Source organism: Nematostella vectensis, chromosome 13 (genome assembly GCF_932526225.1).
Source record: "Nematostella vectensis chromosome 13, jaNemVect1.1, whole genome shotgun sequence".
Lineage (NCBI taxonomy): Eukaryota > Metazoa > Cnidaria > Anthozoa > Actiniaria > Edwardsiidae > Nematostella > Nematostella vectensis.
In genome coordinates, this window is record NC_064046.1 from 11,443,063 (window position 1) to 11,459,116 (window position 16,054).

The following is a 16,054-nucleotide window of genomic DNA, read 5'->3' on the forward strand; positions in this document are numbered from 1 at the left end:
TGAAGGAGTAAAACTGAAGACCACAAAGAAAAACCCTTAGCCAGAGTAAAAATCAACTAACCTAGCCCCGAAATCGAAATAGGAACAATGTGTTCAATGTAAAAAAAAAGACACTTAACAAACTCCCAATTCAGTTAGATTCTTGTAAACGTAAACGACTCTAAAACGCTGGATATCTGCTCTTTTCCATATCAAGGAAGTGCTCAATGATTCTAAAGTGGAGCAACAGACACACTTCCCTTTTGACGCATTATTGACATCCTTAGATAGTGTTCCTTGGGGCAAACTGAAGCGGGAATAAAGATGACGGTAAAATTGGACTTTGTGTGAGGCATTCAATCAACCACCGCCAAGGTATATGTAGAATGTTCTATCGTTAGACAGATTACAATATTCTATAAAACAATAAAAATACAGCTTGCTGAACAGCTTGCAAAGTCTTGATGTGAGTGTTCTATATCACATATTGCGGGGGTGTGTTTATCCTTCTTCTCCAATTTTTAAGTACAAAGGGGTAAAATTTATGTCGCTTTGTTTTGCATAAAATATCAACATTCCGTTAAAAAACTCTAGGTCCTCTCCGGACTAGTACAAGTTTATTTTAGAAGTCTGGGTTCCTAGAAAGCAGGTGAACGCTAACCCAGAGATAAATTAGGTGGTTATAAAAATGTCTCGATAACCATTTATCCGTGGCTAAGCGCTAACCTGCTTTCGAGGAACCGCGGGCCCTGGCGTCTATTTCCTGTGGCGAAGTTGCTCAAGTAGTAAATATTCGGATTATAAACGGACAATGACAAAAAATAATGCAATTACCTTTACAGTATTTCTGTAGAAAAAAGCTGATCAGCAACGCCTTTATATTGTAATAAAGGTGAAGAAAACTGTGTTATTCCGGCAAACTAGAAAACAGTCAAAATCATATGCACTTTGATCAAGTAACAAACTAGACATAAAAAGATTTCTCGTTTTTTTTTAACCATATTTCATTGATTTATTCCTAGGAACAAGCGTGCTAGAGCCGCTAAATCGAAAGACAAATTATGTCCTAAGAAATCGAATTCAAAACACCATCTAAATCCATCTAAGAATAAAGCATTAGATATCATTTACCAATCCAAGCACAATCAAAATGATGGCTCAATAGCTTTTCAAAATAAGCCGATGGAAACGAGTGTTTCTCGCACTTTTGCTATAGGATGACAAAATCACCGGCTGGCAGAGACTATAATTCAAGAAATTTTGTTGGAAAGCACAACGGCCTTTAAGACTGGCTAATACGGAATTCATTCATTGTGAGTTGACGTTAAAAAAGGAAGGATAGTGGTCAGCGGGGAGCGGTCGTTTCCATGAGCTTTCAAAATTAGTTCGAGTGACAAGAGGGAATGAATACCAGAGGGGCTTTTACGCGCCATGACAACCCAATCTTTTCTATTCTCAGTAACCACCGCAATGAGGGTTTATGAAAACTTGCGCTGATGGACAGAAAGAAGGATAAAAAGAATCATAAAGAATAAAGATATTGTGCCTCCCTCAAATAAAGCGCCTCACCCGAATAAACACAACACCTCGCTAAGAGTGTTGCACAATAGACCTCGATGGGGAAAGGAGCAGTACAAAGCCTTCTCAAATAAGCGATTCACCTGGACATGAAAAACACACAAGAAAAACACTGCGCTACTAAGTTTATTTTACATCACTTTTAAAAAGATCAAAATATGATGTCATAGAAAAATATAGAATATATATATATAGAATACGCGCAAACAAGGCCATCAGGACAAATAAAAAAAGTCTTGGATTTTTCGGGATGTATACATACTGAATAATTTCTATGGTGATTGGCTAAATAAATTTGACAAACAGCGTCGTATACTATCTAGTTTCGCTGCATCTCAGAACTTGCCGGTTGGACAACTAGCATCAAATACTACGTCCACAAAATTCTAATAAAAATATTTTGATTACCCTTGACCTCTTCAGATATTCTTCTCCTTTTTTGTAAGAGATTTTCCAAACAATTTTACCATTGGGCCTTATCAGGCTTCATGAATAAACAACTATATTTTCTACAATTCCCAGCTAATTTCCTAGTTCCAGGTACAATGGTCCTTTTGGTGAGCTTCTTCGCAAAACGAAGCCGTGGCCAGGATTTTTTTTAAGGGAGGGGGGGGGGGGATCGTTTACCTATTTAGCGGCCTATTTTCTCTTAGGTAGCTCGCCCTAGCTCGTAGTTATGCACAATTTTCCTTCATAAGAGCGGACATTCCAGTCCAGTGGGATGGTTCTTCCGACCACCCGAGCCCCCCCCCCCCCCCCCCCCGGCTACGGGCCTGGTTCTACACTATAAACTCGCCTAAGATCTGAGCTGAATGATTCACATTAAAGTCACATTAGAAAAGATGAAGAACCTGCTTACGTGGATTTAGTCAGGGGCGTAGCCAGGGGGGTGGCCTAGGGGGGCGCTCCCCCCTATTAGCAGCCAAATATACAGTAAATGTATGAGACATTATCTAATATACAGAAGAAAATGTCTTGAAAGTCCCTTTTGGCCCCCCTCCTGTTCAAAATCCTGGCTACGCCGCTGTTAGTATCGTGTTGCGACTCCCTGAAGTTCCTGCCGATACATCTGTCTCCTGCATCTTCTAATAAATCGCCTTAGACCCGTAATAGCGATAGACAAGTTCATTATCAGCAGTACAAGGCCAGAAAAGATGTAGATGTATATGACGGTGGACTCCTCTGGCATGAAACATTTGCCAAGAACATAGTTCTCTGGTGTTATCACCGCCTATAAGAACATACATTAAGGACTACTTAATACAAATGACAGAAATAGTTAGAAAGGCACATAAAAAACTTAATTGTTTTTTTTCATTATAGAGTTACTCGTCAGAATAAAGTAGCTGCTGCAGGGTTTTATCAGTTCCTTATAAATGGGGTTCCTTGTAAATGAATGTGTCAACCATTGCCTCCCGACCTTAAAAAGTAGTATCCACTTTTTTGAGAGGATGTGATATGTGAGCGTGGTTTACATACCTAAATATGAATCAAGCGTTACATGTATAACATATATATGTATGTATATATATGTTTATAAAAGAGTGCTCGCTACACGGTTGTAGAGCTGGATATATCTTGATGTGTGGAAAAAAACACGCAAACTACTTTTTTGTGGTTGCCCACTCATCGGGGGATTTATCATATAAATATATATATATATGATTACATTTCCTGCAATATGAGAGTTTGTGAAACTTCTGAAAGGAGACATTATGGAAAATGCTTCACAAAGAATTCACAGATCCTACTTAGAACTAAGTATAATAGATAGCAAAAAAAGGTCAGAGAGAAAGTAAATACCCCAGAACTGTGATAAGATAAACATGGAGCTTTCTGTACACACATTGATAGTTATTATACTTAGTTGGTGCCTAAATAAATTCAAATATTTTATAAAGCAGTTATTAGATAGGTATGGTTGCTTAATACATGCTGATGCCTTCATACATTGTACTCACCAAGATAAAACTTGGGTTGTTTCGATTTCTCCAGCTGAATGATGGAATAGTAAGTTCTGGTATGCCTCCTTCATGCACCAAGTAACACCCATGATGGGTATGACCGCTGACCACCAATCTTGGCTGCAGGGTAGAGAGAAGAAAGGAAGATGCTTCTTGGGAGACAACTTCCCAGCGAGGACGATTTGTTTCTGTGCGTTTATCTGGTGGTGGGGCATCTGGGCCGATGCAATCTGCTTCATTGGGTCTATACAAAGGGTAGTGCTAGAAAATTAAAATACAGTGGAACCCCGTTAATATGGACACCCTCGGGACTCCATAAGTGTCCGCATGATCGGGGTGTCCGTATTAAGAGGGCTGCCCTAAAGACGTCAAACATGCATTTTAACACTCAGGACGCATGCTACAGCAACACAACATGTTTCATGTTAAAATTTAAATCTTTAAAACTCATGTATCAAGTTACCTTTGGATAAAGTACTTCTGCAAATTAGTGACATGTCCAGTTATTTCTTTATTACTCAAATTCATAGTGACATTTTTTAAACAACAACAACAAAACAGGATAACTACTTTTTCTTAAATCGTCCTGGCGATTGCAACATTTCAACTCAATTATTCTAACCAAATCCGGGGTTAATTTGGTAAGAAAAATTTCTTTCCCATGGACACATAAAATTGTCATTTGTCCGTAAAAACGGGTGTCCGTATAAAGCAGTTTAAATTATAAGAGAATATATGAGACTTTTGTCGGGACTTTGAATACTGTCCAGAAAAACGGGGTTTCCCTACAGGGACCGCGGAACCGGTATTGCCGGTATTGCCCGAGCAATACCAGAAATCGGCGAGAGGAAAGACATACATGAATGAGCCGGCCGCCGCGGCTCCGCGGTCAGTTATGGCCAAAGAGTTGGCAATACCAAGATCACGCCCGCTCCGCGGGCCCTGCCCTATTAAGCGTTTTTCCGTTAGAGCGGGGTTCCACTGTACAATCATCAGTTTTCTTCTATATCCCCATGAAACAAGCAGAGTAAAACAAGCAGATTATTATATACTGTATCTTCTTTTATTTTCTACAAGTTGTTAGCTTATCATTAACATATTCTAGTCATCTAAATTATCCTTGGTGCTCTTGTATCACAGAATCTCTTTCTTGTGATTTTTAAAATGCAGGCATGTTAGCTAGTGGACTGCTTCTCCCAAGCCCACCAGCCCCCAAGAACAGAAGTTAAAATGAAAAGAGAACTAAAAACTATACCACCACAAGATAAAATGAGTTTAAAGAAAATGGTTCTAATAAATGAGTTAATGAACTCCCCTAATCTAAATTCTGGCAATAGTCGTTTTAATGTTTCAGGCGTTAGCCCTTCGTTGGATCAAAACGTCAGTGCAACTACTCTGTTTCACAGAGGCGTTTAACATACCTTTTCAACCTTGTGTTGAAATATACAATGTCTATACAGACCATCTAGTTTTTCTACAGCTTGCGTGTAATCTTTCTATTTATACCGATATTGACATGGCTTGCGCTAACCTGTCAGATTACTTCCAATGAAAGATAACATTATCATGATCCTAGCCATTGCCTCGACTTACTTGTATCAATATGGGTGCTGGAGAGTTTCTTGGAATCTCACATTCCAGTATTTTATCAAATCTCAGCTTCCCCAATACACCATCATCCAGTACAGTTCTCTTTTGATGGTTTCGATCACAGTGAAGTCTGCTTGCAATATTATACAGTGCTGATACAGTCTCGTTGCACATTGAACAGGAATCTCCCTCGAGGCCTATGCTATTCACAAACACAAACCTTCAAAAGAAAAATGATGGGAAATTTAAGAACAGAAATAAAAAAGAAGGTTGAACAAAGAGATTGCAGGCCATGTTACTTTGAGGTCCTTCACAGGCATCACTTTTGCCCGGAAAGCACTAGAAAAAAGCAGTTTTAAACATAATAAATCATGGTGGGTGTCACTCAAGATTTTGGACCTCGTCAGAAGCCTAATTTTTGTAAGAATGTTCATACATTCTTTGCAATCACCCACATTGGCTGTCTTGGGTTTTTTCACATATTTACTGTATTGCACCTGATTTTTGTCGGGTAGGGTTGAAAGCTATGATAAATTCAATACTGAAACACTCACAGGTTGCCTTTTATTCGAAGAAGCTGGGCAGGAGGAATGTTGAATGCTCTTTTAAATCTTTGGTATAACTTGAGATCATCTTGACTTGCCCTTTTTATGGATAAATTTTAACAGTATAATAGAAAATTGTCATCATTGAGACTGGCATTATTGCTTACAATATAGCATGCTCTCTACTGTTTCTGCAAAATTTACAATATACCTACACACAATATTCCAATTAAATAAAAGTATGCAATCTCATTTTTTAGTTCCCACCTGTCATGAAATCCAATGTCATGATTTCCAAACACCACATGAAATTCAATATCGTCTGGATGATAGAACAACCTGTTAAATCTGGCAAAATAATCCTCAAATTCCTGTAGATAGAAAAATCAAATTAAATATAAACAACATGACTAAGAGTTGTTAACTCAAAGATGTGCATTATTTTGGTTCCTTTGTATGCATTTTGTTTCTGTATGGCATGGACTGCATGCATGTCCCTATGGGTGGAACTCGCAATTGATCAAATCAATACCCAACGCTCTAGCCAGGATTTACTGGGGGAGACGCATGCACCCCCCATTTACCTACACCTAGCAATGTACCTGGTACATATTTCAGAAAACAGCTGTGACAGCAGCAAGGAAGATCTGCTACAGAAAATTCTTTTCACATTCTGTAAACTTACTTCATCACTACATGTCATTCCCTCGTCAAACAGGTCACCCAATACAAACACAGCTTCAGGGCGAAATAATGTAAGGGCTGTCTGAAATGTACGCCTCATCTGCCACTCCCGTCGCAGCTTGTCAAACCAGTGCCCATCAATTGGTCCAAGCAAGTGAGTGTCAGCTAACATCATTACCCTTAGTGCACCTTGAAATGATACCAAATAATGTTAAAAAATATAGAAAGCTCAATGTAAATATCACCAGCACTGTTGAAAAACACATAACATGAAGCAATACTGGGCCAAATAATGTGTGATACATAGCTTGTGGGGGGTTGAATGAGGCAGCTATCTGGAATTTTAAAAAAAGGTGCGTTTAAACAACATGATATTGAAGGGTCTAGAGTCTTGCAGTCTACTTGCAGCTTGTCTGCCCACTGTCCATTTACATTCAAGGGTTTGTTACTCATCCAGTCCCACCCACATTGTGCCTTACATCAACTTTTCCAGCTTCCATTATGCCACCAAACTCTATCCCTACATGGCTAAACCCCAATGCAAGATCCTGTGTATTGTGAACACAAAGCTTTTTTTTGTTTGGTAGAAAGAATCATATAGAAACAGTAGCAGATCTAGGGGAGGGTTTAGGGGGTTTAACCCCCCCCCCCCCCCCCCCTTTGGGCTACCAGCCATATGTAACAACCCTCCCCCTTTGTCACTGAGCCAAACCACCCCTTTAGCGAAAAGCTAGATCCGCCCCTGAGAAAACAGAGCTGAATACAGAGGTGTTGCCTGGGAATGGTTCTATTAACGGAGAAGATCTCCCTTGACTGTAGTTGCTACATCATTCAAAATGGCTACCTTTGGCGTCGGTTGGTTTCTCTGGGCTGAGCTTAGGCCAGGAGCACTGATACAGCACGATGTAATAAATGAACCATTCACAAAACCCAAAGACGAATAGTGTGAAGATAGCCATGCATTTCAGCCGGCGGACTAACATATTCGGCTCAAAGATTCAGCAACTAATTCAGCGAACTGACAACGCAGAGAGAGCTGTCATTAACTCGCCTTCCCCTTGGAATGTCCACCAAGTGTCTTGACACGATCACACGAGAATGGGGCGAGTAACTTGCAATTCCCGCGTTCTTTTCTCTTCAAAATTCATTGATTGGAAGCTGGGTGCCAGTATATTTGATACTTAATATTTTGCAAAGGAAGTCACGTATAGACGCAAGCCTAGAGGCACAACTCATGCTTGACATAGCCTGTGTTGGATCAGAGTGTTTGAATGGATCTGGGCGAACTTTTCTCGAACGTCAAGAAATATCACCTTCGTCCGCCATTTTGAAATTGACAAGAAAAATTTATGAATTGGGTACCCTGTGGCTAGACCGCGTGGTCAACCCATCCAATCAGGAGTCCAGTATATTTCCATATTTGGATCGAAGAGTAGATCTTTATGTGCTCGGCTTCCCCCCCTCCTTTCTCTTGGTCACTGCCTCTCACTCCGGCAGAAGTACTTGGACGTGACTAGATCTTTCGCAACTCTCTGATCCACCAAAGCATCCGAAATTTATCATGGAGACCGGCGGAAAACTCCCCTATAAAGTTGGTGAGTTTGAAGTTTCAAACTTGACGCGATTCGCATGAAGATGCTATCAAAACCATACCCACTGCAATTGGCAGTGCTAAGATTGTACACGTGTATACGTAACAAGATTTTCGCAAAGCTTATTGCCAAATGCTGCGTTTTATGACGTTTAATATCAGGCTAAAGAGTTAAAGTCTTGTTGCTAAATCTGTGTAGCTGTGTAAAAAAATATTTATCAGCGAATATGGGTGTGTTATGCCAGTTTAGATGAGCATATAGTATGTCATGTATGCATTGTTTAAACATCGCACTATTAATGCAACGATCACGTTAGCAACAGGTTACTAAACCTGTTGCTCTTTAAGTTCTTGTTGTAAATCCTCCTTTTTTCTGTGCGATTGCAAAATATGCAAATTCATTTTATTGCATAATATTAAAACAGTTACATGATTGGTTTATCCAATTGGTCGTTTCCTTTTCAAGAAAATTCAATGTTTGCTCAACTGTAAATGATGTGATGTGGCATCCTTGGAAAACGTGGAAAAGTAAAACTATTGTCATTTTTTTGTCATTTACCATTCTGATGTTGTAGACTACCCCTATATCATAAAAAATAGGCCCGTAAAACATGCATGTAGCTACTTCAGGCAATTATTTGCAACTGTAATGTTAACATACATTTCTAGGTTATTTCTTATTATAACCATACTATAAAATGTATAGATGAACGTTTTAAGACTGCAATATATTTAAAAAAAGGAAAAAAAGAAACAAAAAAGAAAATATTCAGTGGAGGGGGATTCGAACCCGTGACTTTACGCAACCTACCGAATCAAATGCAACGACCTTGACCACTTAGCCACAAAGCCAACGCTAGCAAAGTGGGATACTAAAAATAATCTTATTACTGCTTGTATTGAACTGTTCTAAAGGGCACGTCGAGCATGTTGAATTCCAGTTACTTTTCTTTTTCACAAAGATAAAATACCAGCAACAATTGATTACATTACTGTTGTGCAATATGTAAATTGCATAATAATATAAAAAAATGCAAAATCATCATCCGATAAGTAAATTTGCGGGGGCATGTTTTTGTTCGAAATAACTTAAGTTAATATGTTTGAACCTACAGAGAACCTCAATAAAGCTTTGCAACTTGACTTTATGTCAAAAGGAATCGGATACAGACGAAAAAACTTGAGCTTAAATACCAAATGAGGGCGTGTTTACACGAGATGAGTGTTTCGGCACGTATTGCAAACTCTTTCTAATCAATAACCTGACGTTAAGTTTGAACGATCTTAACTCGGAATGTGAATGGAATGCAGCCGCATTCAAGTTTATCAAACTAAGCTGCTGTAGAAGCAAAGATGTAAAAATGGTTTAGCAAAACCCAAAAGCTTTTAATTATTTAGATATTGTCTTCTTTATAAAGTGATTCTAGGCTGGCGCTTCGTAACAAGCATATCCCGAAATGTATCCGAGGTAAAATTTTCCCAGCAAACCCCGCGGCAAATCTTTTTTTTTCTGGGTGATGACATAGCAGCTCCTCGCACATGCGCAGTAGCTACAAAAATGTTATTGTTTTGCTTTTTGGTAGTGTAGTACACCCATTATATAAAAAAAATATAGGTGTGAATCACTATTCTGACTGATAAGTATCACTTTTTTTTTAGCTGACATCAGCCTAGCCGAGTGGGGCCGCAAGGAGATTGTTCTTGCCGAGAATGAGATGCCTGGTTTGATGGCTCTTCGTAAGGAGTATGGCCCGTCTAAGCCCCTTAAGGGTGCTCGTATCGCAGGCTGCCTGCACATGACTATCCAGACTGCCGTGCTTATTGAGACTCTCACAGAGCTCGGCGCTGAGGTGAGAAACAATATTCATGCAGAGGAATCTTAGGAATTAGAGGAGGACTTACTTCACCAATGATTAAATAAAAGAAATTGATAGCGAACAGTTGAATCGGACTCGCAAATATAGCACTCAGAAATTGGACTCAATCAGGGGCTCATAAGTAGGGGCAATCACCTGTATTATATAAGTGTCACAGTGTTTCTGAGGATCAAACTATTATTAGATGCGTGCACATGAATGGGCCAATCAGCTACGTTGATGTTGGTCGTGGCGTGAGTGACTTGAGACAGCACGCGCAAATTGCAGTTAGGAAGAATATTTTTTATCCATTATCTGTCAGTTCTGTTTGTTTACTAAAAGAATTACAAGTTAGTACAAATTCAGAGTCATAAGTAGGATTAGGTTCACATAAAAGAAGAGAGCAAAAAAATCAAAGTACTGAAGAGAGAATATAGCATTCTTCTCAGACTATGTGTGCCGTTTAGCTCAGCCAAAACATCAGCAGAATGGATGCATCTAACTGGCTAATCCGCACCTCTAAAAATAGCCTGATCCTAGGAAACGCCATGACACCTATATAGTACCAGAATGTGGGGAAGTTGATTGCCCCTACTTATGAGCCCCTGATTAATGGCATAAGACAAGGATGTGTGTTGAAAACAGTGCCAAAACTTGGTTTAAACATTGGTGGCTGTGTAATTCAAACAATGGCACCCTAGTTAACTTTCTTCAAGTAAACTTCTCTTTTGCTAATCTCTGAAAATGTCAATGAAATTGCCACTTGAACTTGAACATACCACTTCAATCCTGTGTTGATTGGGCTTCCTGCTGATGCTACTATCTCACAGAGCTGTTTTTGTTTGCCATTATTTTAGTAAAAAAATAGTTTACCTTTTAGGTACAATGGTCCTCCTGCAACATCTTCTCCACACAAGATCATGCAGCTGCTGCCATTGCCAAGACTGGGGTCCCTGTGTATGCCTGGAAGGGGGAGACTGATGAGGAGTACATCTGGTGTATCGAGCAGACACTGGTTTTCAAGGACGGACAGCCACTCAACATGATCTTGGATGACGGTGGTGATCTTACCAACTTGGTGCATGAGAAATACACACAGTATCTAGAGGGTATGTCCTTCCTGAAAGCATAAGCGATTCTGGTATGAGCTTGAATCATTTCCATTTTGGTTTGAACTTGAATCTCTTTCCATTCTGGTTTGAGCTAGAATCTCTTTCCATTCTGGTATGAGCTTGAATCTCTTTCCATTCTTGTTTGAGCTTGAATCTCTTTCCATTTTTGTTTGAGCTTGACCCTCTTTTTATTCTGGTTTGAGCTTGACCCTCTTTTTATTCTGGTTTGAGCTCGAATCTCTTTCCATCCTTGTTTGAGCTTGAATCTCTTTCCATTTTGGTTTGAGCTTGAATCTCATTCCATTCTTGTTTGAGCTTGAATCTCATTCCATTCTTGTTTGAGCTGAATCTCTTTCCATTCTGGTTTGAGCTTGAATCCCATTCCATTCTTGTTTGAGCTTGAATCTCTTTTTATTTTGGTTTGAGCTTGAATCTCTTTCCATTCTTGTTTGGGCTTGAATCTCTTTCCATTTTGGTTTGAGCTTGAATCTCTTTCCATTCTGGTTTGAGCTTGAATCTCTTTCCATTCTGGTTTGAGCTTGAATCTCTTTCCATTCTGGTTTGAGCTTGAATCTTTTTCCATTTTGGTTTGAGCTTGAATCTCTTTCCATCCTTGTTTGAGCTTGAATCTCTTTCCATTCTGGTTTGAGCTTGAATCTCTTTCCATTCTGTTTTGAGCTTAAATCTCTTTCCATTTTGGTTTGAGCTTGAATCCCATTCCATTCTTGTTTGAGCTTGAATCTCTTTCCATTCTTGTTTGAGCTTGAATCTCTTTCCATTCTTGTTTGAGCTTGAATCTCTTTCCATTCTGGTGTGAGCTTGAATCTCTTTCCATTCTGGTGTGAGCTTGAATCTCTTTCCATTTTGGTTTGAGCTTGAATCCCATTCCATTCTTGTTTGAGCTTGAATCTCTTTCCATTCTGGTGTGAGCTTGAATCTCTTTCCATTTTGGTTTGAGCTTGAATCTCTTTCCATTTTGGTTTGAGCTTGAATCTCTTTTTATTTTGGTTTGAGCTTGAATCTCTTTCCATTTTTGTTTGAGCTTGAATCTCTTTCCATTCTGGTTTGAGCTTGAATCTCTTTCCATTCTGGTTTGAGCTTGAATCTCTTTCCATTCTGGTTTGAGCTTGAATCTCTTTCCATTCTGGTTTGAGCTTGAATCTCTTTCCATTCTGGTTTGAGCTTGAATCTCTTTCCATTCTGGTTTGAGCTTGAATCTCTTTCCATTCTTGTTTGAGCTTGAATCTCTTTCCATTCTTGTTTGAGCTTGAATTCTTTCCATTCTTGTTTGAGCTTGAATCTCTTTCCATTCTGGTTTGAGCTTGAATCTCTTTCCATTCTGGTTTGAGCTTCAATCTCTTTCCATTCTGGTTTGAGCTTGAATCTCTTTCCATTCTGGTTTGAGCTTGAATCTCTTTCCATCCTTGTTTGAGCTTGAATCTCTTTCCATTCTTGTTTGAGCTTGAATCTCTTTCCATTTTGGTTTGGGCTTGAATCTCTTTCCATTTTGGTTTGGGCTTGAATCTCTTTCCATTTTGGTTTGGGCTTGAATCTCTTTCCATTTTGGTTTGAGCTTGAATCTCTTTCCATTTTGGTTTGAGCTTGAATCTCTTTCCATTCTTGCTTGAGCTTGAATCTCTTTCCATTTTGGTTTGAGCTTGAATCTCTTTCCATCCTTGTTTGAGCTCTCAAGAGGCCAAGTCGATGCTATCCAAGCTATGTATGTGTCCTGAATTCTGCTGGTGGTGATGGGGTTTTTAAAATAATCAGACCATAAATGCAAGACATATTAGGACTGCATAATCAATATTTCTAGTGCAATGAGTGACATCTATACAGTATGTAGTCAGAACCCAAACAAACAAAAGAGCTAATAAGCTAAATCTGCCTACATATCTAATGAGATAAATGGAACTGTTAAAACGAATGGGTTTTGTGGAACAGAAATCTACTTTTAGTCAAATCATGCATTTTGAATCATCCCAAACAGAATATTTGAAAAATTCCCACAATTCACAAGATCCAAGAATCCTGTGTTTGGAGGCAACATCAAAACATGCTATACAAAAGGCTTAATTGTACAGTAAGCATATTTAACAAAGGAATTTTTATTCCAGGTATCCGCGGCCTGTCCGAGGAGACCACCACTGGAGTGCATAACCTGTACAAGATGATGGAGAAGGGAAAACTTAAAATCACTGCCATCAACGTCAACGACTCCGTCACCAAGAGCAAGTTCGACAACCTGTATGGCATCCGAGAGTCCCTTGTTGATGGACTCAAGAGAGCTACTGACATCATGTTGGCCGGCAAAGTTGTTGTTGTTGCCGGATATGGTGATGTCGGCAAGGGCTCTGTCCAGTCACTGAAGGGCTTTGGATCAAGGGTGCTGATCACCGAGATTGACCCAATCAACGCTCTACAGGCAGCCTGTGAAGGTAGTTATTTTACAGCCCATGAAAATGTAGAAATTCTTTATCTGCACATATTGGGACAATGCAGAAGTGAAAGTTGATAACTCTGACTGCAAAGTTTTCTCTTACAGCTGCAAATGCACCAGCTTACTTCCAGCCGGCCGACAGAAACCTCAACCACCAAAAGACACAAATCTATTAGAATCTGCACTTTTTAACTGGCCATCCGCTATAAATTATCAGTCACATCCATCAATTCTGAGATATCGTTTTGAATTTTCACTGGACATAAACTGGTGCGATCTCTGGTCTCTGAACTTGCTTCTATGTTTGTATTATTGTGGCCAAAATAATTTCAGCTCTCTTATGGGACATTGCAATGCAAAAATCTTTGCTGTAAGGAAAAAGGTTGATTCTTTAGCTACGTTTTATTCTCTTCAGGTTTTGAGGTGACAACCATGGATGAGGCTGCAAGTCAAGCTAACATCTTTGTGACGGCAACTGGATGCTCTGGTATCATCACCAAGGAACACTTCATGATGATGAAAGATGATGCCATTGTCTGCAATGTTGGTCACTTCGACTGTGAAATCGATGTTGCCTGGCTGAATGAGAACTGCAAGAAATCAACAATTAAGCCCCAGGTACCTACAGCAGCTACCACATTAGATTAGTACAGTAAAGCTTGCGTTCACATAAATGGGACTGGCATATAGGAAAGAATATTTGCATATACAGAACTCTCACAATTAGACAGTCCTTACCCAGTCCTGTATATATGCAAGTTCTACTTTGTTTGGCTAGCATCAGTCACCTGCTAACTGGTAGTTACAGGCTAATAACAGGCTAAATACCAAGAAAAGGAGAATTCAGAAGAAGCACTTTAAAATGTGCATCTGCAGTATAGCAACTCTTATTCTAGTGTTACAGGCAACACTGTGGCCACCAAGAAAAGGGGTTTAAGAAATTTAACCAATTAGCATTTTGACAAAAACAACTTTAGGCATGAACTTCATAAAGTCGTGTTCTGATGCAAACTGAAGCATCTCTTTGCCACAATGATTCCCTACTGAATTACCTGTAATCAGATTACACACATTACTAGCTACTTTTTTCACAAACCTGTCAAGGTGGCAATGTTTTACCCTTGTGATTCTTTGGTATTCTTTTCAAGGGAAGAAGCCTTAAAACAAATCTTCAGCGGTTGTACTTGTGTACAAGTAACTCTCATTACTCCACAGGTTGATCGCTATGAGCTTCCCAATGGACGTCACGTGGTCTTGTTGGCCGAGGGGCGCCTGGTCAATCTCGGCTGCGCCATGGGCCACCCTAGCTTTGTCATGAGCAACTCGTTCACCAATCAAGTTCTCGCACAGATCGAGCTGTGGACTCGTCACGAGAAGTACCCACTCAATGTCTACATGCTGCCTAAGACGGTATGTTACAAAATATTACCATGCGTAATTCAGCTAAGGCCTTGGATATCACTTTGGTGTGTTGCGGGCCCCTCGAAAAGCCATGTTTGGTCGTCCTATCCTGAATGAGTAAAACTTTCCCAAAATCTAAAGCTAAGTGCTTTATATAATAGGTATGCTATTACATTGCGTCTCAAGTATATTTCATCCTCCCCTCCCCTAACCACAAAAGTACAAGTATTAAGTGATTATAGTCTGCCAGCCGCCCTTTTATCACTTCAGCAAAACATTCAGGGTGGGAAGAATCCATTTCCATAATTATTGGGCATTTCTGATCTGCTGAAACTAGGATTAGGGGTTAGGGTGGTTATATAGTGCCTGTTGTTGTTGTTGTTGTGTTGTTGTCGTCGTCGTCGTTGTTGTTGTTGTTGTGTTGTTGTTTGGGAGACGTTTGTGATATTTTCGATATCTACCCAATATTAAATAGAAATAATTCTAAAGATGCGGATGACTAAAGCGCTTTAGCAATGGCCCACCTGCAGTTATTCTCATGCTTTATTTTGTTTTGCATTCAGCTCGACGAGAAAGTCGCCGCTCTTCATCTTGACCATCTGGGCGTCAAGTTGACCAAGCTGACAAACACGCAGGCGAGCTATCTCGGCATCAAGACCGAGGGACCATTCAAGCCTGAATATTACCGTTATTAGACACGACCGGATAGTATGGCTGGTCCATCGGACGTCGATTACGGACGCGTCAACAACAGCAGACGTGATTTTATCAGAGGTGTTACCACGACTTCTAACACGTTACTTGGATGTACAAACCGGAGATGAATAAAGGACTCGTTGAAGTGTGTCCATATGTAATCTTGAGAATTATTATTGTTAGTCTTTTCCAGCGATTTTCTATAATCTGCGAACTCTAGTCAATTTTTTTTAACTGGTGAATCGCTATGGCGTCCATCATTCAAACTAACGGAGTTACATTTGGTGCTTGTTGATTGCTCAACTTCTTACGGAGAAGTGGCGCGAATAGATGAGCCCTCATCCTTCCCTCTCTCTCTAGCGCGCGCGTCTCGTCTACGTCTCTTATTTCCCAACTCTTTGAACTTGCTACGCTGGGCTTGATTGGGAATAGCGCGTAGTCAATTAACCTAACAATCCTAACCCAAAGTTAAATTTTACTTTTCTCTATTGGACGCTTTGCGCTAGCGACCCAAAGAACGGCTGAACGTAAAAGTAACTATTCGCTATTCAATTCAATTTTTTTAAGGTTACCTGCGTAAAATATCATCTTTGCCTACGAGCAGGGTGAGATTCGGAC

The 16,054-nt window shown here is 39.8% G+C and overlaps 2 protein-coding genes across 2 annotated transcripts; one reads left to right on the top strand and one right to left on the bottom strand.

The window, feature by feature from the left end:
- Positions 1-1,665: 1,665 nt before the first annotated feature.
- On the bottom strand, positions 1,666-7,682 carry LOC5519421 (metallophosphoesterase 1). Its single transcript, XM_032364267.2, has 7 exons — positions 7,185-7,682; positions 6,342-6,529; positions 5,924-6,027; positions 5,666-5,755; positions 5,115-5,331; positions 3,519-3,782; positions 1,666-2,788 (listed from the first exon to the last, which is right to left on the bottom strand). The coding sequence occupies exons 1-7, from the start codon at positions 7,321-7,323 to the stop codon at positions 2,585-2,587; spliced, it is 1,206 nt and encodes a 401-aa protein (XP_032220158.2). The 5' UTR covers positions 7,324-7,682; the 3' UTR covers positions 1,666-2,584.
- A 99-nt stretch (positions 7,683-7,781) lies between these two features.
- Positions 7,782-15,586, top strand: LOC5519412 (adenosylhomocysteinase). Its single transcript, XM_001639269.3, has 7 exons — positions 7,782-7,935; positions 9,591-9,781; positions 10,668-10,896; positions 13,017-13,337; positions 13,755-13,957; positions 14,555-14,749; positions 15,304-15,586. The coding sequence occupies exons 1-7, from the start codon at positions 7,902-7,904 to the stop codon at positions 15,433-15,435; spliced, it is 1,305 nt and encodes a 434-aa protein (XP_001639319.1). The 5' UTR covers positions 7,782-7,901; the 3' UTR covers positions 15,436-15,586.
- The last annotated feature ends 468 nt before the right edge of the window (positions 15,587-16,054 follow it).